This window comes from Rissa tridactyla, chromosome 18, assembly GCF_028500815.1.
Source record: "Rissa tridactyla isolate bRisTri1 chromosome 18, bRisTri1.patW.cur.20221130, whole genome shotgun sequence".
Lineage (NCBI taxonomy): Eukaryota > Metazoa > Chordata > Aves > Charadriiformes > Laridae > Rissa > Rissa tridactyla.
This window is the reverse complement of record NC_071483.1, coordinates 4068524-4092100: the sequence shown is the minus strand read 5'-3', so window position 1 is coordinate 4092100 and position 23577 is coordinate 4068524. Positions and strand designations below refer to the sequence as shown.

The 23577-nt window shown below is 50.5% G+C and overlaps 2 protein-coding genes across 18 annotated transcripts; one reads left to right on the top strand and one right to left on the bottom strand.

Moving 5' to 3' along the window:
• The first annotated feature begins 211 nt into the window (after positions 1-211).
• LOC128918785 (membrane progestin receptor alpha-like) lies at positions 212-10303 on the top strand. 13 transcript variants are annotated; one of them, XR_008469711.1, is made up of 4 exons: positions 1447-1532; positions 4108-5323; positions 7208-7343; positions 8577-9229. XR_008469711.1 is itself a non-coding variant. In XM_054223395.1 (3 exons), exon 3 carries the CDS (start codon positions 4130-4132, stop codon positions 5168-5170), a length of 1041 nt encoding a protein of 346 aa, XP_054079370.1. In that variant the 5' UTR covers positions 1518-1532; positions 3123-3238; positions 4108-4129; the 3' UTR covers positions 5171-7197. The 13 variants fall into 13 exon arrangements, 11 of the variants coding, with proteins under 11 accessions (XP_054079366.1, XP_054079363.1, XP_054079370.1 ...); XR_008469710.1 differs by lacking the exon at positions 8577-9229 and having other exon boundaries at positions 4108-5557; positions 7208-7291; XM_054223395.1 differs by lacking the exons at positions 7208-7343; positions 8577-9229 and adding an exon at positions 3123-3238 and having other exon boundaries at positions 1518-1532; positions 4108-7197.
• A 1397-nt stretch (positions 10304-11700) lies between these two features.
• Positions 11701-23522, bottom strand: MTFR1L (mitochondrial fission regulator 1 like). Of its 5 annotated transcripts, none has more exons than XM_054223397.1 (8): positions 23399-23522; positions 23102-23227; positions 22065-22169; positions 21278-21387; positions 20317-20528; positions 16990-17302; positions 14178-14371; positions 11701-12764 (listed from the first exon to the last, which is right to left on the bottom strand). In XM_054223397.1, coding segments are annotated over exons 2-8 (951 nt in total). In that variant the 5' UTR covers positions 23117-23227; positions 23399-23522; the 3' UTR covers positions 11701-12762. The 5 variants fall into 5 exon arrangements, with proteins under 5 accessions (XP_054079372.1, XP_054079376.1, XP_054079375.1 ...); XM_054223401.1 differs by having other exon boundaries at positions 14292-14371; XM_054223400.1 differs by lacking the exon at positions 14178-14371 and having other exon boundaries at positions 11701-11920; positions 12639-12764.
• Positions 23523-23577: the final 55 nt, after the last annotated feature.

Sequence of the window (23577 nt, the reverse complement as noted above, 5' to 3'; positions counted from 1 at the left end):
GTGTGTGTGAACTTCAGTATGAACACCGTGTTCTGAAGTACCCGCTGTAGTAAGCACGATCCCTCCGAGCGGGAAGCTGCTGTTAATGCCAAACGCTTGGTGGCACTGGTCTCGGTGAGGCACGCTCGGTCCTGCCTTCCCCTAGTTGTGCCCTTGATATTTTTGGGGCTGGGCTGCCAGGTTTGTTTTCAGATTAACTCCACACCTGGAGCATCCGGCACTGCCCAGGGGACAGGCTTACATGTTCTGAGGATGGAAAAGCTGGTAGGGAGTTATTTTCTAAGGGGCTAATTGAGTCCTGGACCACTTGACCTATCTTCTGGGGCTTGCTAAAGGACAAACCTTGGTTTAGAAAGCTTTTGTGTGTCACACCACTTTTGCACCAGAATTGTACTTGACCAAAAGCTGATATTATACTGTCTGAATGGAAGAAGAACAGTGAGATAAAGCCAGGTTTGCTGCGCTGGAAGGCTGGGATCAGACCCTGTCCCTGGAGGAATTTCAGAAGTGTTGTGATACTTCATAATTTAAGGTAAGAGAGACTGTACTTGTACGTGTTGGGGAGCAACCACCCCTCTGCAGTGGGGGCAGAGTGCAGGTTTGGGGGTTAGTGACACACATCGATGTTGTGTAAGCTGGGAGGAGGACGGGGCGCAGGGAGGAGGACGGGGCGCAGGGAGCTGAACTTGGAGACAAAGGCTTGAGCCCCTCCATTAATGTGCTTATGAAAAGCTGAATATCTAGTACTACGTAATGGAGGTTTAAGTGGTCCCTGGCTTAATCCCGTATATGAGATCAGGCATAACTAGCAATCAGAAAAATCAGGTATTCATTTTAATGTATTTCTTTACCTGCTGAGACAAAACCAAGCATCCCAAATTGTGTGGGTTTTCCCCCCAGCTTTTCAAGGAGTGGGGGAGGACGATGACAGCACTGCCAAGCCCCGAATGGTGTTAAGAGCATGAAGAGATGTTCAATGTGATTTTTTTTTTTTAAATTTTTTTTTGACTTGACAGAGCTGTCAGATCTCTCAGCTTAGGGCCTTCTGTTCCCTTGTCTGAGTTCTGCTTCACACTGAAGTAGAGCTTTATGAGCTGCGCTCAGACCCTGGGCTTCCGGGAGCTGCTGGAGGAAAATGGAAGTTTTGAGGGGTGGGAATGAGATGGGGGGGCTGCAAATAGTGAGAGGATGGTGGTGATCTGAGAAGGGAGTTAATGGGAGGGGGGAAAACCTAGCATGAAAGGAGATGCTCAGGCAGGAAAACAAATAATGGCTGGACTATAGGCTGCTTTAAAAAAAAAAAAAAAGAAAAAACCCAACAAAAAAAGACACAACTAAGACAAAAGCCGGGCAGCTGTATTTCCCAGGCTGACACCCCCCGTGCGGCAGCAAGTCACAAAAGCGGCTGCGGGCCGTGTCGTGGGTGGGGAAATTGGGGAAGTGACAATCCCAACCCGCTCGTCGATGGCGGGGGCCGGGCCGGGGGCCGGAGAACCCGCAGCTTTGTTTGTTTATCTCCCGATCCGTGCCAGGTAAATCAGTAAGGAGAGGAGCCCGCGGGCAGCGCCGGGGCGAACCGGGGAGCCGCGGGGGTGAGCGGGCACGGGGGGGGCTCCGGCGGCGGGAGGAGGAAGCCGGGGCGGCGTGCCCGGTATGGATGCGGGGCGGGTTCGGGCGGAGGGGGGCGGCCCCGGCGGGGCTCGGCGTCCTGCGGCGGGGATCGGAGCTGCCGCTGGCTCGGCAGGTGCCTCCGGGAGGGACTGGGGAGGGGGGGGGGGGTTGTCCCCGGGGTCGGGTGGAGGGGTCACCGGGGGGCAGCGGGTCCTGCCGGGGCTCCGGGAGGGGAGGGCAGGGTCCAGGCCCCCCCCCCCCCCCCCCCGACCCTGACCTCCAGCTGCGGCCGTGGCCTGAAATACTGAAATAATATTCCCGGGGCTCGGTGAGGGGGGGGGGTGATCGATCCCTGGCAGCCCCAGAGGGGGTTTGGCAGGGCGGCTGTGTCGGGAGGAAGGACAGGCTGCCGGGGCACGGGGCCTGGAGCCCAGCCACCAAAAACACCCTTGGCTTGTACGTTCCAGGGGGGCTGGGTGAGTCTGTGCTGGGAAGAAACAGACAATAACTTAACCCCCCCCCATATTTGTGCTTTAGAAGGCTAAAGATGGGTGTATGTGCGGGGAGCAGATAGGCGCGTAAACAGCTGGGGGCTGGGTCTGTACCACTGAGGAAAAAAAAATCAGCAGGATGGGTGGATGCTGCTGGAGAAAGGAAATGCTCCGTAGGAAATAACAGGCGTTTGAGGCGACGTTATTGACATCTCGTAGGTACGTGGAGGTGGTTATTCCCAGCGCAAGGCAGATTACTGATTTGCAGCGCCGCGCAGGATGTGCTCCCTCTGTAACTGAGCGTTGCTCAAGGCTTCATAGCTCGGAAGAGCTTTGCAAATTAAGTCCTGCTCCAACAAGTTTTGGAGGACTTGAAATAAACATCCTCCCTTTCCTGCCTCGTGCCTGGATGCAGCTTTTCTCCGCTGCTTTTCCCTGAGCAGAACCTGAGCCTTTCCCGTAGGAATTTGTCTTCTGGCAGCTGTGATGGGGTCGGACACGGTCTGGAGCTGAGCCCTCTCCCCAGGCATCCTCCTGGGCAGCCCTGGTGCAGAGGCAAGTTCTCCGGTGACAGAAAGGGCAGCGTTTTCTTCCAAACTACCCATCAGCTTTTTGGTGAAAATAGCTTAGCCTGGGAAGTTCTGCTTTTGCCTGCATCTCCCCGGCAGGACTCGAGGCTGTTTCAGTTCAGCGCAGTAGCTGCAAGTCCGGAAGAGGTTTTATGAAGTTAATTTTTCACTGGCAGCCTGTGGGTGTTACAGGAGGGTTTAGGAGGCCGAGTCAGGGTCAGGACTGCTCTGCCTTCGACCTGGGGCCTCTTCAACCAGGCGAGGTGGGAAAAGAGCATTCGAGAGGGAAGCTGAGCAGCAAACAGCCTGGTTTTATCTGCATCCGTGCTCCCCTGCTTCAGGCAGGCATGAGTTACAGACCCATCTACTCCATTTTTATGGGGAAATTACAGAGACTTTGAAAATAAACAGTCTCATCCCCTCCTCCTCCTCCTGTTCCCAAACTTTGAAGAGCTTTTCCTGTCTGAGCTGTCCCTGCAATGACTGTACTTGCCAGGAGTTGAGGCATAAATCGGCACCGGAGCTGGACGGGAGTCGGGCTGTTTTGTTCGGAGCTTGTCTGAGCAGGTAAAGGGGGAGGGAATCTCGTTTTGAGCATGTTTCTGTTCAATACATTTCTAAGGCTGCCATAAAAAGGCAGAACAAGCCAGTGAGGCCGCCTTTATCTCGGTAAGGACAGCAGCCTTAAAAATGTAAATATGGAAACGCTTGCTCGCAAAGATTACACTGCTGGACCGCGGTGATGCAACAGGATCAACTCACTTGAGCTGCCTTGTTTTTGTGCAAAGCCGTGTGGAAAATCGGGAGTTGAAAAAAGACGGTAAAAACCCTAAACTCAGAAGTTATACCTTCTGTTGGTGGCATTACAGTTATTTTTGTTCTCAAACGTGCCCCTCCTGAGGCAGAGCAGGTCATCTCGCGCCTGGGGGGGGAACGCGGCTTGTTTGTGAAGATGATCCCGCAAACAGTTTACAAGGGGGGGGATCTGGGCAGCTCCTGCAGCGGGGAGTTTGTTTAGGATGTTTCATTTGTTTAGCCGTTCCCAAACTCTGCTGGGAAGGGGTGAGCTAGGAACTGAGGCATCCTGGTGTGTTAATTATTGTGTCGATTAACCCCATACTCGTGTCCTCTACCTCTGTACTCCTCTAGATGGTCTGTCGTCTGTGCAGCACGGGGCACTCCAGGGGATCTTAAATCTCCCTTCAGTCTCCTTCCTATTACTATTTTTGGTGATTCTTTTATTTCAGCTATAACGAGGCCATTCTCCAGTCACACATGATTTTACATATCTTTGGAAAAAAAACCCAAAGCGTTCAAACAGCTCCTGCATGTTGATTTTTTTTTTTATTTAGGTTTTTCTTTTTTCTTCAGTAAAGTCACTATTAAACCCTGCAGCAAAACTTTCTTTCCATCCCAAAGGTTGTTTTGTGTGGCAGGGACACAGAGTTCGGCTGCATCATGGCAACGGTCGTCACTGAAAAGCTCAGCCGCCTCTTCATTAACATGCGGCAGGTCCCGCAGCTGCTGGCCCCCCTCTCTCCCTCCACTGTCAGCAGTTCGGAGGTGCCAAAGGTCTTCTGGAAGCCCTACATCCACGCCGGCTACCGGCCAGTGCAGCAGACCTGGCGTTATTACTTCTCGACGCTCTTCCAGCAGCACAACGAGGCCATCAACGTCTGGACCCATCTGGTGGCAGCGCTGATCCTGCTGCTGCGGTTCCAGCAGCTCTCGCAGAGGGTGGATTTTGGGCAGGACCTGCACGCCCAACCCCTCCTCATCATCATCGTGGCATCCATCACCTACCTGACGTTCAGCACCCTCGCTCACCTTCTGCAGGCCAAATCCGAGTTCTGGCACTACAGCTTCTTCTTCATGGACTACGTGGGGGTTGCCGTTTACCAGTACGGCAGCGCTCTGGGGCACTACTACTACGCCATCGAGCCAAGCTGGCACGAGAAGATCAAGGGGTTTTACATGCCGGTGGCTGTCCTGTTAGCGTGGCTGTCCTGCGCTGGTTCCTGCTACGCCAAGTACCGGTACCACCAGTCCGCTCGCCTTCTGAGCCGGCTCTGCCAGGAGCTGCCCTCCGGCCTGGCGTACATGCTGGACATCAGCCCCGTGATCCACCGCATCTCCACCGCGCCGCCCTCCGAGCGGGAGGACCCGGCCCTTCTGTATCACAAATGCCAGGTGCTGTTTTTCCTCATCGGTGCCTTTTTTTTCTCACACCCTTACCCTGAGAAGTGGTTCCCGGGGAAATGTCACTTCTTTGGGCAGAGCCATCAGATTTTTCACGTGTGCTTGTTTCTCTGCACGCTGGCGCAGATCGAGGCGGTGGTGTTGGACTATGAGTCCAGGAGACACATCTATTCCACTCTTCAGGGTGATTTGGCGCACAACTTCTCTGCCCTGTGCCTTTTCACTGTCACCTGCTCCGTCCTCACAGCTGCTTACATGGCCCGCAAGGTGAAGAACAAGCTGAGCTTCAAAGAAGAGTAAGAGCCATCCAGGAGAAACAGGTGAGATCACCCCAAGGGTTGATCTGACCCCAGCTGTGGTGATGCTGGCATGAATCCGGCCACAAACTTCGAGGAGAGGAATGAAATGCTTCGCAAACTGTTGCTCGGCGGTACTCTCTGTAGGGAGGGGAAAGTAAGAGCTGCTTTATATGCTTTTTAAATTCAGAATTAGTTCCAGCTTGCTCTTAAAATGGTACACTAATTCATGTGTCTGAATAAACAGTTGGAACAAAATGTTGTTAGCACGGCAGCCCTGTGGGCTGGGAAAGGTTCTTGGAAGCTACCAGGTCTCACAGCACAAGGTAAGGAGATGCCATCTGTCCCCCTGGTAGCCGTGACAGAATACAACCCATGGAAATAGACCAAGGTGAGCTTATATAAACCACAAACAAGGGTAGGAAATTTATTTAATATAATTTCAGGCCCCTCTTATATGGACAAGGGAGTTGTACAGAGCTATCCAGGCAGTGGCAGGGCCCTGTCCCTTACCTGGTGAGAAAGGCAGGGACCCTGTCCTTAAGAGTGCTGTGGGAGGCAGAGAGGGCATGGTGGGGGTTGATTTTGATGGAGATGGAGCCCCAGGGCCCCCTCCGTGGTGGATGAGGCCCTGCACCCAGGCACAGCTCTGCTGCTTTGAAGCACACAACCCTGACCTGAAGAGAGGGGGCAAACACAGGGCAGGGGACTGACGGGTCTGCAGCTGTGGCTTGTAAAGACAAGACGAGAAGGGCTGGGGGAGGATGGGGCTGGGCTGTGTTCAGCAAAGAGCAGGGCTGGGGGCAGGAGAGAGGGAAAGAGCATTGTGCTGCTCCCACTCCCACCTGCCCCGCGTTGGCATCTCCGCCAGCGCTCAGCCCTCAACTGCCGAGGGCCTCCGGCACCGGGCGCCCCTCTCCTGCGCTGGTCAAGGCAGCCGGTCCTAACGGCGGGGCCCACCCGCTGCCAGTCCCCCGCCCGCCGCCATGCCCTCGCCTCAGCGGCCCGCGGCCCTGGTGCCTTATATAGCGCAGTGCTCGAGGTGGGCGGGTCTCCGCCTGCCGCTCATCCCGCCCCGCCGCTCCCATTGGTCCCTCCCCGCCGCGAGCGCGCGCGTTGGCCGTTGGCGGCCGTTTGGGCGGGGGCGGCGCGAGCGAGAGGCGGGAAGAGGGAGCGGCGCCGGCTGAGGGAGCGCACGGCCAGGCTCCGGTTCCCCCCGGGCGCCGCTCCGCCGGCGGCCCCTGCCCCGCGAGGCAGCCCCGCTCGGCCCTGGAGCCCGCCCGGTGCCGGGGATGAAGCGCAGGCGCGGAGGCGGCGCGTCCCGGCCGGACGGAGTCTGCGATGTGTGGCTGGACACCGCCAAGCTGAAGCAAAACGCGGTGGAGGTGGGGCCTGGCGCCGGCGGGGGGTGTGTGTGCCCAGGCCCCCGTAGCCTTATGGCTCCCCGGGGTGGGAGATAGCGTGGTGGTGTGGGCCAGGAGGGGTCGGCAGAGCAGGGCGGTGGGTTGGGAAGTTTAGGAGGGATATTGGGAAAAAATTCTTCCTTGAAAGGGTTGTCAAGCATTGGAACGGGCTGCCCAGGGAAGGGGTGGGATCCCCGTTCGTCGGGGTATTCAAAAGCCGGGCAGACATGCTACTGAGGGACGTGGTTTAGTGGTGGGCAGTGTTGGGTTGATGGTTGGACTCGGTGATCTGAAAGGTCCCTTCCAGCCTGGACGATTCTCTGGTTCTATGGCTGGATGCGATGCAGGAGTGTTTCAAGAGGAGTGGGGTGGGGGTGGCAAAGCTCAGAGGCCGCAGCATGGCAGGGACAGCCTGTGGCCTTGGTCCTGAGCGTCCTGCTCTGGGTCACCCTGCCGGAGCAGGGGTCGGACGAGGTGACCTCCATGGGCCCCTTCCCACCTTGGCCATTCGGTGGTGGTGTCACGGGGAGGGTTGAAGCATTTAACGAAGGTGGGAACTATGCCATGACCCTGGAAGAAGGGTAGTATTGTTTTTAATGGTGTATGTTCACTTTCTTCTTGTTTCTTTCCCTACCCAGTCTCTCATAGCCAAGTCAAAAGCATCTCGTCGAGTTCTGGAGAGGAAGTACGCCTCAGTCACTTTCACGCAGACACGAGCCCCTCAGCCACGCACCAAGCAAACCACCATCTCCGCCTTCTTCAGCCCGCAGACAGGTACTGTGGACCAGCCTATGTCCTGTAGGAAAGTAGTTTTGGGCTCTAATAGGAAATCTTCTTGCTTTAGTTCTTGGCAGCTTTACTAGGTGGAAAAATATATTTTCTAGTGAAGAGGGTGAAGGTTAAAGGCTTCAAGTCCCAGAAATAATTTTATTGTGATGGTTACTCTAAATGCAGGTACTGTTTACAGTGTTGGACTAAAGCGTAAGTAACAGCAGTCGCAGCCAGGCTTCACTGGGCAGCAATCTGAACTCTAAATAACACAGCAGGCTTTACTCCCTACAAAACTGGAGTTTTCAGAGGGACGTTGGAAAGCCTGGCTCAGCCCAAGCACTGATACAAACTGTCCAGGTGGCAAAATGTCCAGTTCTGGGTTGCCCGATGGCATCACATAAAGGACAATCTAGTTGGGAACGCCGCTTGGGCCGGGACAGGGTGGGTCTGGGCAGGAGCACCAAGCCCAGCTGTGTCCTGCGGGCAGCTCCCCCTGCCCGGGGAAGGGGCAGCATCCAGGGCGTTGTGTGCCAGGTTTGTTCCAAACAGTAGCAGCCCTAACTTGTCAGTTAAATGTCCTTTGGAATTATAGCTGGAAGTGAAAATTAATGTCACTTGGTTCAAACAACCTCCCTGTAAGGGGAGTCAGCGGGAGGTGTGCGAGCAAAGCTTTTTATGAAGGGTTGGACAAAGCCTTTTCTAAAGAACGCAGTGTTTAATCCGCACTGGACCTATGAAGGGAACTGGAATATTTAAGCTGTTTAAGTCAGCTCAGAATCTCTGTGCTTCTGAGGCTGCTTTTGTGCTCTGGAATACAAGAAACTGGGATTTGTCTGTGAGTCTCAACAAATACGGAGAGAAATTAGATGAATGCAGGAACCAGCAGTGTAGGATTGTGTAGTTGTTTGTTTGTATATTGTGAGTTGTGTAATGGCTAATTCATCAACATTAACCTAGTTTAGCAATAAGCAGATGAGAGGAAGCATTACATAAATTGTACAATTTAATTTGACAATTTTAGTGCTGTGACAGGGCCATTGATGGTTTTTGCTGTGGATTTCTTATTTCTCCTCCTTTTGAATGCATTGTGTGCTTTCTCCTTTTCTTCATTTGATTCCCTCGATTGATTGCATTCACTTAGTCAGTGTGTGTGTTTGGATTCACTGAATGCTGCTGCTGTTTGTCTGTAGGATTTAAGATGCTGGAGTATTTCTTATTTGTATTTTTTTCTTTTAGCATATCCGGAATGGAGGATGAGTCTTATATTGAGAAATTATACTAGCTTTTATATTAAATGGTTTCAGAAGCAAATGTGGGACTTGCTGCCTTCATCGCCTGATGAAGTTGTAGAAGCTGTAGAAGTTTCACTGTGGGATTTTGTGGGTTTTTTTTGGCAACTCTTGAGCTGCTGCTTTTAAAGGAAATGTCATGGGTGAGCTGCCTGGAAAGCTGAGAGGAGCCGAAGAGTGGCGCAGCTGAAGGTGCAGCTCTTGCACCTCCCTTGAGGGAAATGTACTTTTGAACTGCTCCAACGGTTTAGGCTGCCATTCCATCGCGGCCGCAGCAGAGGCAAAAATCATACAGATTTTTGAGGCAGCGGCAGCACAGTCTGGTGTAGAACGGGCTGTCGGTTGTTCCTCTAAGGAGCAGCGAAAGGGCAGTTCTGAGTCAAGCACCAAGGAGTGGTGCTGTGGGTAGTGATTAACCCTGAGAACTGTGTGTGCCAGCTCTGGCTTTAACCAATTCCGTGTTGTTTTCAGATGAAAAAGACAAAGAAAACTCCAGGCCATCTCCTTTCATCCCAAAATGTAAAGAAGCAGGTATTTCTTTGGCTGCTTCCCCTGTGAAGATCTTGGCTTTGCCGCAGATGGAGGAAGCCCAGGAAGAATCCCTCGGTGCCGAGGTGGGGACGGCGCAGGCTACACCCCAGCATCGTGCAGAGACAGCACCGGCCTCCCTGACGCCTTCACAGGACTCTTCGGTGTTACAAGTGGAGTCCCACAGCACGAGCGAGGCCTCCTGTGGGGCGGGAGAGGATTTGTGCTTCTTCAGCTTCACCCAGGATTCGGAAGGCAACCGGATCATCGCTCACAGAAATGTCTCCGATTTATTTGCTGGAGAAATGGTTTCAGCGAGCGGCAGCGTAACTTCAGACCACGGGACGAACAAAGGACAGGGCCAGCTGCTCCCAGAGGTGTCAAAGACCGGACTTGATTTCCAACCCAGACTTGGTGCAAACCAGAGTAAGAAACCACACCCGTTGAGTAGTGTTAATTCTTTAATTGATTTCACTGAGAATATAAATCCTCCTCTAACGAGACACAGTGCCTGGGCTGCTGGCTTTTATCCATCTCCCCAAAGACCAGCTGGAGCGCAGCCCCTGAGAGAGCGCAGCCAGAACACCAGGGCTGGTGCAGCCGAGGAGGGATGGGGCAGTCCCTGCCGACAGCTCTTCACCCAGGACTCCCAGGGGAACAGGGTGATTGCTCACCACCACCGGAACCTCCCGTCTCCTTGCAAGGACAGCGGCAGCTCTCGCAGGCACCTGCCCGACTCTCCCTGCAAGGGCTGTTCCAGCGACGCTGCAAACGGGAGCTTGAGCAAAGCGGGGGAGCAGCAGTTGGATGTGTGCTACGATTTACTGTTCACGCAGGATTCGGAAGGGAACAAAGTGATTAAACACTGGTAAGTGGCCTTGAATGGGTCACATAACGATGTCCTGTGAAGTCTCAGGAAAGCACTTTTTTGTAAGAAAGCGCTCGGAGTTAGGTAAGTGTACCCATTGTTTCTATATGTGTGGTCCACATAGGACCTCTTTGTTCTCTGAAATGTTGATTTTAATAAAAATAAAATTTTGAAGGAATGTTCATAATGGTTTGAGTGTTTCAGTGATGATTACAGCCCCTGTGGCTAAGGCCTGGCTTTGGTACTGCCTGGTGTTCAGCCTTAAAGCCCACTGCTGACGTGTCTGTGTTTCTTACCATCCTGGAAGTCCAAATTTAAAGGTTTTCTAGGCTCGGCTCAGGAACTGCACCATCTACTTCACATCAACTGCCTCGAGGAAGCTCCAGGCTCAGCTGCATTCTGCTTAGTTCAGGGCTGCAGGTGTGCCAGCCCCTGTAGGTGACAGCTGGCCTGTGTGGCCGTAAGGGGAGGTTCATGTTTTTCGGCTTGTGCGTCTGTAACTGTGAAAGCTGCGTCTCTGCTGGGTGCAGGTGGGATCACAGCACTTAACGGCTGTTGCCAGACCTACCAGAGGTTTGAAGCGAGGAAGACTGTGACAAAGAGGAGGAATTGTCACAGCGCACCTGTTCTGGGTAAGTTTGAACTGCCATCCTTACACCGGACTTGCAGCTCTCTCACAGGCGCGGAGGCACCTGGCTAGAGCCGGGTGTGCCTGGGGGGGGGGTCACAGCCACAGGCTGAGTCCGTCAGTCTGTCCCTGGTGAGGTGAAGAGCGGAGCAGTGGGCGCTGCGGGCCCCAGTAAGGACTGGTCAGTATTGGTTTATCTGCGTGTGGCAACTGCCGCGTCTAACAGCAGTGGAGCTTCTTGCATGCTGCTGGTACGGCTCGTTCAACATAATCCCCTGCTTTGGGATACGCAGCGTTTGGGCTGGGCGTGCTTCAGCTTGGATCTGTCCCTGAAGCGTGGGGACCAGCTGCTCAAAAACACCGGGGTCACGCTCAGCAGAGTCCATCTGTGACCACGCTCACAGTCCAGAACAACAGCCTGCTTTGTCAGCAGCAACTGCCCTGTTTTTCACTTTAAGTATGTCTTTAACAGTGCAGGTGTTGCCATTTAAGCTCTCTTACTTTCCCACTGGGCCAGAATTTCAGTACCATAGCCCAAACTGGAGTTAAGTCGTAGTCCAGAGGTGAACTGCTGGTACGCTCTTACACCCAGGCTGCACATGGAGCACATTCCCAGCAACAGGGACTCCTGGTTACAGCTCCATCTTTTCCACAGGCAGGTGGATTCCTGACAAATCGTGATGCAGAGGAGCCTTACTGGGACAGAGAGAATGATCACATCGTCCAGTGGCTCTTGGTGTGCATCTGAGGGGGGGAAGAGCTGCAGCAACTCCCTGTAAAGCTGATGAAGTCGTGAATGCTGTTTCTGCTCCCCCTTACTGGGTGGCCAGAGGCAGTATGAGCCTCTTCTCTCACTTCTAAGGTGGGGATGACGGTTTAATTTTTCAAGGGCTGAGGGCCCGGAGGATTAAGAAAATCCTTAGCATTGGAGCACACTCGGCTGCAGCAGCTGAAATGCCACATGTGCCACCCCCCGCCCCAAGACACAAGCACCGCTGCTGACATGTTTGGACATCTGCACGTTAATAATATCAAGAACGATCACCATCTTATTAAGGCTCCATTTTATATAAAGGAAAAAATCATACTTTAAATACAGCCATGAGGAACATTGCAGAGAACGTGTAGCTGAAGGAAACCTCTTCAGTCATGAGAACTGCAGCCACAGCCCATGCCAAGGTCCTTCTTCCCTTTTCTCAGATGGTGGCTCTTGTGGCGGGTGCTCGGTTCCTAGCATTGGTGGTTCAATAAATAGACCTTTTGAATGCTAAATAAAATACATTATCTGAATACGAGGACTATTAATGAAACATTGAATTACTGGCAAGAAATTAGGGCCATTGTGTCATGCAACTGTGGGGATAATTTGTGAGTTAAGAAATGCCCAGGGCATCCTAAAAGCAGCCAGCATCCCGCAGACGTGACTGAGGGCTTTGATCATCGACTGCAGTTTCATCCCCCATCGGGTCTGACAGAATTATCGGGAAGACGCCTTTTACCACTGTGATTCAACAACCTCCCAAATACTGACGATGTGGAAGCATTAATTAGCTTATTCTCAGTAGCTCTGTACCATACTCGGAACAGAGAACGAACTGGATGTTCCGACATCCGTTTATACTGGAAATGGTAACTAGTTATATTGTAACAAGGCTGTTATAAGTTAATGCTTAATTTGAACTTAAGGAAAATTGTAGGTAGAAAGAACGTCATCCAGCAACACTCATTGCACTCTTCAGAAGATCCTTATCAATAATCAACATCAAAATACAGGTGGAAAACAATTTCCATCTTCTTAAAAAGTTGTGGGGTTTTTTTTTTTCCTTAAATATAACAATACATGGAAAACACATCAAATCCATAGGGTCTTTGCTAAGTAAGTGTCCAGTGCAGAAACCATTTCTAATTAAAAGAGGCAAAAGGCTCAATCCTTAGGAAGGCAGCTACTGTGGAGGAAATTTTGGGAGCGTAACACTTTTGCTTACAGAGTTTAACGACAGTAACATCATTTCTCCTTGATGGCCAGATCTTCGTCCTTTAGGGCAAATTTTCTTCTCAGAACTTCCGCTATAAGAACGGCGGGGTCTTCCTCCTTCATTGACGTTCGGTTTCTACATGGAAGACAAAAGCACAGGGAATTAGTACAGGGACGTGCCACAGTGGATGGCTTACAGCATGGTGACATTCTAAGTGTTCTTTCTGAAGCCTTCATAATTGGCTTTTGTCGCAAGTGGAGGAGGTACGAGAACAACACAAACTAGCTAAAAAGTCACCTCTTTCATGTTGGCTTAGAAAACCTGGAGCTCATTTGGTGCATCAAGGGGCATCCTGAAAAGCTCAGCATCAAAGCTCTTTATAATTTTTATTCAACTGCGTTAATAACAGGTAAGTAAAATACAACTTCACAAGTTATTTACAGCCTACGTCCCCTCAGTATCAATCTCCAAGCGCTGTGGTGTCCGAGTTGAAGTCCTAGAACTATTTTTTCATTAATTTTGCTGTACAATGGATATATGCTTTCATATTTAAATACAGGGAATTACAGGTGGTTTAAAGGAAGGCTTTTTCCCTCTGCTCAGCTACTGCTGTTATCAAAGCGCCCTGTCTCCTTCCACAAGTTCAGACAAGCAGTTCACTTTAGAAGTGTTAGTGAGCTTATTTTACAAGAAGCCAAAACCCAGTTCTTTTTCCTCAGGTCTCATGAATTGCTTAGTTAAGGTTTTGTTTAGAACCTGCAATAATAATTTCAGAGATGATTAAATTTTTCTTTTTTTTTTAATAGCTGAAGTCCTCCCTTGGTCAGAAAACATTACGGGTGTTTTAAACATTCCTAAATGAAAAAATCCCCCTGAAGTATTTCCCTGTGCGTTTAGGAGGGGCTCGTTCTCAATGAACAGCGAAGGCTTTTAGTAAGCTGTGGAAGATGCCATTGAGCTGCCCACGGGTAACCCTTAGCGCTGCCACATTTGTCTGATGCAAGTTCTTAATGTCCAGTTGCGTAAACGCATCACGAAAAGCTGCCTTTGCAGCCGGAATCATGCCTTTGATTTCATCCAGACAGAACCGTCCCTCCAGAAAAGGGTGCAGTGAAAGAGCAGAGCACGGGGGCTGGAGCCCTCCCCAGACCCTTCCTGCCACACGGGCCGACCTGAGAATTCAGCGTCACCCCTGTATCCATCAGCTGCCTCCGGAGAGGGACGGGGGGAGCCGAGGCAGCCAGAGGAGGAGGTGACAGTGACAGCAGGAAGAGAGACAGCCCTGACATAGCCTCGAGCTGTGCCGATCACAGGGAAAAGCCCTCCCGGGCTGAATGAAGAGACAGATAACCCACACCGGGGTGAGAAAAGCCACCTCTCCTACCAGAGGGTACAACGTCCTACAGCCAGCAGCAGACCGCGGGGCGCCAGCACTCACTGGAGTGTCTCAGCCCTTTACAGCCGCTCTGAGGGCCAAGGAAATAATCATGGAAAAAGCAAGCTGTTCCGTCCCACACCAGTAGTACTTACAAATAAAAGAGTACTCACAGTCCAAGCAGCTCCTCACGCTACCCGTCCCCCCCTGCTGAGCGCCACAGGCCCAGCACTCGGCCACTCCCCGCGCAGAGGCCACCACAGGCACTGCCACCAGCTCTAACTCACATTTGGTGAAACATGCACATTTCTGCAAGCGTTTCTCATGCATTCCTGAAGCTTCCAAGGCTGTGTTTAAGCACCAAGTCCTAAATAAGAGCATCAGAGAAGCATCTATGTAGTTATCTCGTTAAGCGCCATTTGGTACCTTCATCCACTTAAAAGAGTACACGATCCTTTTAAGCGTTACAAGTGCTGCAACACCTACACCAGACAATCCGCTCCGCGTAACCCAACAGCCCGCCCACAAGGCGAGCACAGCTTAGAGCACGGGGCTGCTCACGAACCTGCAGCGACGCTGGAGGATTGTGTCTAGGAATTAAAAGCTCATCAAGTAATGCACAGTGATGTACTTAATGCGATCTTTCGACTACCTGTCACTTAATTAAGCTGTAATAACTGTATCCTAAAACGTCACTGTTGCATGTGGGAGGCAAGTTAGAGGCTGAGATAGAGAAAGAGATGAAAGGAAAATGGTTCAGCTCCGGAAAAGAACAGTCTCCAGCTTTTCAATGTGAGTGTTCCCGGCCTTGATGGAAGCAGCAGTGAGTGTGACCCAGCTCCCGGCTAATCAGTCGCGCTGTCACAAGGGGAGAAAAGGGTCCGGGTGATAGAGTTCCTTTGCCCGCTGCACCCCAGCGAGGAGGGATTCAGCAGCTATTCCCTATCCCCCCCCCCGCCCCAGTATTCCCCAGTACAAAATCCTTTTCCTCCATCTTCTATGATGTTACAAACCAGCGCTGTTAGTAAATCCCACTTTTGTGCACATCCCTCCCTCCCACTCACTCACAGCTTCTCTCCCGGGTAACCGCAAGATCAGACACCTTCATCCCTCCTTAGCTGTTCTCACACATTCCGTCAAGGAAACCGAAGTCAAACTGCGACCCATTACATCGCAACATTCCCTGTCACCCACACGCTGCTTTTCACCCAGGTTGCTGAAGACACACTCGTGCGCCCCACAACTGCCACACGCAGAGGGGTAACACCGACTTTGGCATAACAACCACACGCGAACCGGGCTGCGGCTACAAGTCACGTTTTCGCTTCTGCCTGATGGATTTGCTCCAGGCCTCCTCAAGGACTTTGCAAACAGCCTCCCCCCCGTCAGCACCTGGCTCCTCGAGGCTCTGCCCGGGCTGGCAGGAGCCTTGTTGGCGTATCCAGGCGTGGATGAGAAATGCCTCGGCTTTCCCTACCAGAATCTGTATTTGTACAAGTTTTTTTTTTCCCCCTGAATAACGTGCATTTCGCTGTCTTCATCTGGCAGAGACGGTGGGAGTTTTCTTACCCTGAGAAGTCTGCTTCCAGAGGAGGCTGCCACACCAGTCTGCACTAATTAGGAGATTCATAATTACACTGTTACATGTGAGTGCTTAGTCCTAGAGGTACACGTGTTTCTGATAAAACGTTCCATGTCACAACGCGCAGCATCTGCAGGCTCTTCTGCATTTAACAGAGCCGCCAAACGAGCATTAGAAAGGCGCAGAGAGGTTACCTAAAGCCTAACCCAAACCTCTGTTGAGCCGACACAGAAGAGGCGCACCCAGCAGCAGGTATTTTTATGGAGAATTCTCCCTCACGTTAACCAATAATTGGGAATTATTTTTGGATGCCCAAAGCACTGCTTTGCAAGAGACAGGGAAAAAGAAGAGGAGCAGGCATTTCTGTGGTGTGTGAATTCTACTCACCCTCAAGAAAGAGTCCAGGCATTTACACAAAGCAAGTGTTTAAGCTTTGAGTAATATTTAACACTTAGGAAAACAAGAGCAAAGGGTATGCTGTGCGAATTCTGGATGTGTAATACCATACTGACATTCTGGATGGAAGCTGAACATATTTCTCTCATTTGACTATATAATTTTTTCAGTGCTGAGAATTTAATTTCTTTTAAATTGAATTAGGCATAGAAATTGTGAACAGCCATCACACAACATGTTATTTTTTGGCCAGGAATCTTCCTCACACAACATAATGGCTGGGGAGATCTCCGGATTGAAAAATGTGGAAACTGAACTCTATCACTGTGATTTCACACCTAAAATTAAGGCAGTACAGCTAAAATTAAAGAAACTATTTTATCAGCTGGGCAGAACCCTGCCTCAGGCAGGCAGCAGCTGGCATGGCAGCAGCTCGAGGCCCGCTCATGATCAATGTGTAAACTTGTCACGAGACAAGTGAAAACTCACTCTGCCCACGCTCAGAGCCGGGCCAGATGCAAAAGCCGAGAAGCTGAAAAGCTCCGTGTGTTAATTCCTGCACGTGCCATGCGGAAAAATCTCCTGAGCTTCCTGGCCACTTGGCTCTGCAGGACAGTCTACGCACCAGCACCTGGAACCACTGCAAGCAGCGCGGCCCTTACTGATGGTTGCCAATACATACGGTTTTGGTTTTCATCTGGGCAAACACAAGCTTTTTTTTTTTTTTTCCCGATGAACAATTTGAAGCAGCCAAACGTGGTGCTAATTGGTTTAAGTGCCCCTCCATTGCATTCTATCTGGGCAGGTAAGCCATCGTTAAAAAAACCCACCCAGAAACATTAAATGTTAGCAAGCTTTGCTATGAATAGGTACTTTCCCCTGTGAATCATGACTATAGAGCAGCATCAACAAGCAGCGAACGCAATGTCCAGTGTCTACAATGATTTGAACAACAACAACAAAAAAAAGAGATAAAATAAAATGAAGAGAGTTTGGGAAGCACTTACAAGTCTTTGCTCTGCTTCATCCTATGAATGTCTTTAAGAATGCCCATCATGTCCGCAAAACTGCTGGCCTTTGAAAGAGACACAGAATCTTCCTCGTCAGGATCCTTTGGTTCCGGTTTACAACACTCGGAGGTTGTGGAACAAAGCATGGAGACTGACGGGAGGTCGGGGCTCTCGAGTTCTGCCTCCTCCTCTGTGATGTCGCTAATGACAAAGGAAGTCGTAGATTGGAAAGAGGGTCCGAAACAAGGTAAAGGAGAAGATGCATTTGAACTTCCTGGAGATAATAAATCTGGTGTTAACGAAGCAGAAGCTGAAAAAGAAAACAATACAGGCAGATAGATAAGCTAATAGCAAACCATGTAGGTATGTTTTTCCCCAAAAACAACAGAATAGAAATCAAAATATACATACACATATATATACACATACATATATATATACACACATATATATCTCTCTCATCATCAGCCAGTCTCACCCATGCACTAAGAAAACAAGTTCCTCATGTTCTCCATTACCCTCCATGTCCACTCTGCTTCCTGTGACACCACGCTGCAACACAAGACCTTCTCCAGTACCTTTTATCCCACCTAATGTATCTCTGTTCCTGTCGTGCCCATCACCGTATCACCCCTCCACCTCACACACCGCGCCCTGGCCCTGCAGAACTCAGGCAATGGTTATTTTTTCCATTTTTAGAGATAAGAAAGGGAGGAACAGAGATGTAGCTGCTGCTCAGGGTGACAGAGGGAGCCTGTGTCAGAATGTTGGTCTTCATTGTCTTAACTTTTTCTTTTTCGTCATCGCCTTGAGACCTGCTTGCCTTTCTTTTCCTTTCGGGCTCCTTCCCCCCTACCCACCCGCCTGGTGAGAATGCAGAGCTGGTTCAGGAGCTCCAGCATTTTACACCAGATGGTCACAGCGATTCCCTGTGGGACTGCAGAATCCTGACCTGTTTCGCTTCCCATCACCGTCTGTAAAATGAGAATAGCATCCCCCTATTCCACAGGGAAGATGGGATTTATCTGTTCACGCTTTAACATGCGGTGAGGGTAAGAACCGCTATATAAATTCCGGGTGTTATTAAGTGAAAATGAGTTAGATATTTCCAAGGTAAAACACTAAGGGAAAACAACCAAAAATCCAGAAAAATGCTTAGTGCAAGTCTCCTTGAAAGAATCTTCCTGTATTGAAAACAAACTGTACCTTAAAGCGCTAATGCCCTTGACCTCCAGAGTAAACTTGTAGATAGTTATCAATTTCCAATTAAGGGATTTCTCTAACAGTATATAATACAGCAGATTGCACAATATTTCTTTTTTGACATCAATCTTTCCAAAATAAGCCTGCTAAATAGTTATCTCCTCCATCAGATTACCGAGCTACAGCCAGGCCCTAAATCACAGCTCCCCGTTATTGACTCAGAGGCCGTGAAGTCAATACGAGCAGTTCTCAAATGCCAGCTGATAACAACCAGGCACGCTGCTGAGTAGAGAGGGAGAGAAAAAGGTATTAAATGATTAAATCATTTTTCTCCCATCTGGATCTCTAATTTTCCTCATTATTACTCTCCTTGAATTAAAACGGACTCTTCTAGAGCAACTCAAGAGCTGAGACAACACTTAGAAGGAAAAAAAAAAATCACAGAAATTCCCCTTTCTTTATTCCAATTTGGTTGTTCCTCTCATCTTGCATAAAGAAGAAAGAGGACACATGCAGCCTCTCCGAAGGGGACATCTGCGATGCCTTGTTTTTCGCTTATTCCCTGCAGAGTTGAGGGTAACGTGGCTCCCTCACCCCCCGAGAAGCTTAATTTTACCATGCTGCTGCAGGGGCCGAGGCCGGCGGCACACAGGATCCCCTGCACTGGGACAGGACCAAAGGTGACAAGAACCCCCAGCACGTGCGTGCATTGTCTCACAACAGCCCTTTACCATGGAAGTGAAGAAACATCTCACCTAAATACAACTTCACATGCTAAACCCATCAGATATATTCTCACATGGTGGCATTTACACTATTGATATCCAATAGATTCTTACGAGTCCGTTGACCATCACACAGAACTGGAAAAGAACCCAAGTCTCCCACGCAGAAACCAGCATTTCAACTAAATCAAGCACCTCAACTCTGTTTCATGTTCAAATGCATTTACAGCTCGCAGATAAACAGCTGGACTAAACACAAGCAGTCATTAAAGCCACAAGTCCCTTGGGGCTACAATTATCAGACAACCACGTCACCTTTCGCAGATGACAAGAGATTTGGTCTCGTGCACACCCTACGCAGTGCAGCGCCAAGTGGCAATTTGGGAATTAAAAAAAGATTTGCTTTCAGATGTAGGATAAGGAAGGTTTCATCAGCCACTGTTACCCATCATAGACAGGAATTAACCCGCCTGATACCATCTCAAGTGTGGCACAATCGTGTTTTTTTGGTGTGGGTTGTTTTTTTTTTTTTACAGTAATGGGAAGAATTATAGATCCTTCTTTTCCTCTGCAAAGCAGCCATAACACAGCTGTCGCCTTAGTTATTAGCAAAAGTATTCTGCATAAAAGAAATGCAGCTTTTCCTTTAGTTTGCAAAACTAGTCAGTGTTTGAGTTAGGAGATCAGCCACTCTCCACTCTGCCTTCTGAATACTCCACAAATAGATACCAAGGTATTTCTGTCTTAGTAGATTCCACACTCTAAACCAGCCGCTGTTGCAGCAAGACTTGCAGAACCACTGGGATTTGGATCCTACCAAATATTGTCATATTTTCAGAGCTGAGTACACAGGAAAAGCCATGAATGGAAGAGGAGAAGTCTCTCCTCACGGTTCAGTTTTGCAGATAAAACATGGCTTTTAGTTGCATACAAATTTACTAAAGGAAATAAATAAATGGGTTCAGCTAGGCTTCTCCCCAAATACCTCATTTGCTACAGAAATGACACTGTCATTTTCACACCAGAAAGAGACACTAACTTCTCACTCTCACTCAAATCCAGACATAACCCTCGTGCTCATGGTCGACTTGGAGCAGGAATGGCAATAATTCACCAATGTTTTCATGAAACAAGGCACTTGAGATGAGTCGGCCTCCAGATCAAACGCGGTCACAAAGCAGCACTTGGTATTTCTTAGAAACAAGCTGGAATCCTCCAACGAAACAGACGCAAACACAGAACCAGCCTGAGCTGACACCAAAGATGGCATCCCACCAACAGGAGCCACAGCTCTGCTGGAAAAACAACACGCCAGTCTGGTTTGTACAGAGGAAATAACCAGGTTCACTAACTCAGCCCTTCTCGTTCAACAGAAAAAAGCTCGTTATATTCCTACCTGACTCTGCAGCGACTATTTTAGCTATCTGACTCCGAAGGTGACTCAGCTCGTCCTGCAGCTCCGTCGTTCGGCTCAGTGCTGGTAAACCAGGTTTCTTCAAGGCGAGCAGCTTCTCCTCCTGCTTCCTCAGGTTGGGGACTGACGCGTTTCGCTGTATAACAGTGAAGGGACTCGGCTTCCACTTGTGCTTCAGCGGGCGAGTGTCACTTCTACAGGACAAAAACCTGTCAGTCATTTACAAGGTCCAGACCCCTCTGTGACAACAACACTCAGCAATGCTCTGCCTCCACCTCAGGACACCAGAAGACTTTAACACCATGAATTAAGCCTCTGCACCACTGTCTGTATGTGCCACTGTCTGTATGTGCCACTGTCTGTATGACAAGGAACAGAAAACGTGTCACAGAAACCATGACCCAAGGGCACAAGATGTGGTGAGAGGACGCAGGGACAAAAGCCTGGGCGTGCTCACGTGGTGCCAAGTCATTTCTCTCCCAGTGACTGTGTCTCCATGCCGGGCTGGGTGCACGTGGGAAATGTCACTTACCCATTAACTTTTGCCTCTGATTGCAAAATCCATTTTATCTTTCACAAGATACCTATAACTATCGCCCTGCCTTAAGGACAAATGTTCAACTGACCAGAACCAAACTCCTGGGGACAGAGCACTTCAATGCCAGGAGAATCAACTCTTCAACCAGAAAACACCCTGGATCAGGGGGGTCACATCTTTCAGGGAGGAAAATAAATCATGGCACAGGCTCTTAGCACTTCCTACAGGAATTCCTCCCAAGGTCCTTTGTTCAATTTTTTTTTTCCTGTCTCTTGGGAAAAATGTCAACAGGCACCAGATCAGACCTCGGGGACTGAAGCTGTGAGCATCTGATCAATGTCTAAGCTGTGCAAAATAAACCGGTGTATAAAACCAAGGAGCAGCAGAGAAAAAGAGGAAACAAACCTGACTCTGGCATATGTTTCTTCATCATCTGCTGCTATCCACACGATGTCTGCCAAGGTGGGGACTGGAGGGACGTCATTTAAGTAGAGGTCTGAAACATTTGGTAGAACCTAAGAAGAAGAAAGTTATGTTGAGGAGACGCCGGTCCCGTCTCCTGAAGCCGCCCCAGATGTGCTGCATGGGCTGTCAGAGCCTTTCTCCTCAGCACCAGGCCGGCAGCTGCATCTGTCAAATGTGTGACACCATTTGGCTGATGGAAACATAGCGCTTCTGTGTGTCAGCTTCTGCACGTGTCCTTGGGCGCGTTGCTGTGCTCTGAGCGGAGGGACACCTGATACAGCCTAGGGCGCTGCCAAGGCCACGTGCCACGCTTTGCCACTAGAAGTCCCAGCGCTGCCCTTGAGCTTCAACAGTGACGAAAGCGTTTCCATAAACCCTGTTTTATTGTTTAGGAAACACAGGCCCAAAGGGCATGCGGCTTGCTGGAGGTCACGCAATGAAGCGCTGGTTCCGCAACTCCGTGTTTCTGTCTCCTCCGGCTCGCTGACCCAGTCCACAGACACTACCCAAGGAGGTATTTTCCTCCAGTTGCCAATGATCACTTTACAAGAAATTAAAAAAAAAAAAAAAAAAAGACTTAAAAAAAAATCTTAAAATTAACTATATTGCTACGTGAGCTTTGTGAATACAACTCTGCAGACACACGTGGCTGACAGAACAGTCTTGCCTTTCTCTAGAGCGACAGCTTCCTACAGGCGATCACCAAACCCCTTATGAGTTCGCTTACCTCAAAGGTTGCTCTGGGACAGGGTTTTAGAGGGAGGTTTGACCCGATCCTCCTGACGACGCTGCGTGCTGAGCCATGGGGTTTGTTCTGCCAGATGGGGATCGTCTACAAGAAGCCATGTGATATAATTAATGTTTCAAATCAGTCGCCCTTCTTAACATTTATTAAATTGGAAACTGTCCTATACAATCTACTTAAGGGCTCAGATCTCTGACTTTTTATTTGTTGATTGATACTTTTAATTGAGAACCTGCTAATAACTAAGGTCCTCACTGCATACAACTGTGTTTCAGCTGAACACACATAAAGTCAGCCAGTTACTAAGGAGCATTTTAAACATGGCTGTAGTACTTTCAGGACTGAAAACTAAAAGTACTCAGTAACAGACACTGAGCTCCAAATGAAAACATACCAAAAGGAGGAAAACAGCATCAAATAAGGGCCTCAGAAGAATTAAATCAGAAGAAAGTCTCATTTGTAGAAACAATCTCACTTCCACATGATCTTTAACACAAGCAGCGTTGATAAGACTGTGAACATCTCTTGGATGATGGCAAAGTGACAAGTGTACCAATGCCCATCCCAGCCCATGGCCAAGGAGAACAGCCTCAGAGGGCTTTCAGAAAGGGCAAATGTTTTAGTGACCTGTGGGTACTTCTGAAACGGATTCAAAAGGTGAAGTTCTGTCCTTTGACCGCGTTCCCCTCTGCCAGTTTTATGGCCGTCACAGGCTCTCGTGACAGGAGGCAGCACAAGACTGGACAGCGAATACCACAAAGACAAACCGGAATCCAAACAGGTTATTTCGCTCAGTCCACCACAAATTCAGTGGTGGATTTATCACCTGAGCTTGTTGCGCACACGCAATGCCTGAGCATTAGGTTTGCAATGCCCGAGTCCCGATGTGTGTTTTAAAATTGAATCTCCGAGCTGGGACTGCACCGACTGCTGGGACGGCCCTCTGGCTACCGGCCACGGGAGAGCCACGGGAAGAAGGGGCCCGGGGAGGGAAGAGGCCCGGCCGCCGTTCCGCTTACCGACTCCGCTGCCATCTCCGGCTCTGGCGGTGGTCACCGGGGCGGACTCAGCGCTGGGTGCTGCGGCTCCCGCGGGCGCGGACCGGGCTCATCTTTCCCCGCTCCCCGCCGCGCCGGCGCTTCTCACTGCGGGACAGAACCGATGGCTGCGGGCGCTGCCCGGGGCCGCGCCGGCCCGCACGGAGCACCCCGGCGGACGGGCCCAGCCCGGCACCCCCCTACCCGCGGGCGGCAGCGACCCCTCGTCCCTCGGCCGGCGCCCGCCCCGCTCCCCCCGTCCCGGGGCCCCGCCGGTACCTGAGGGGCGGCGGCGCAGCGCGGGCCCGCTGCCGGCCCCTCCGGCGCCATCACCCGGAAGCAGAACCCTCCCCCTGCACTTCCGGCGCCGCCTGCGCATGCGCCGTGACCCGGAAACACCGCCCCCCCCCCCCCCAATGGCGCCCGGGGCGCCGGTGCCAGCAAGGGGCCGCCCCCGC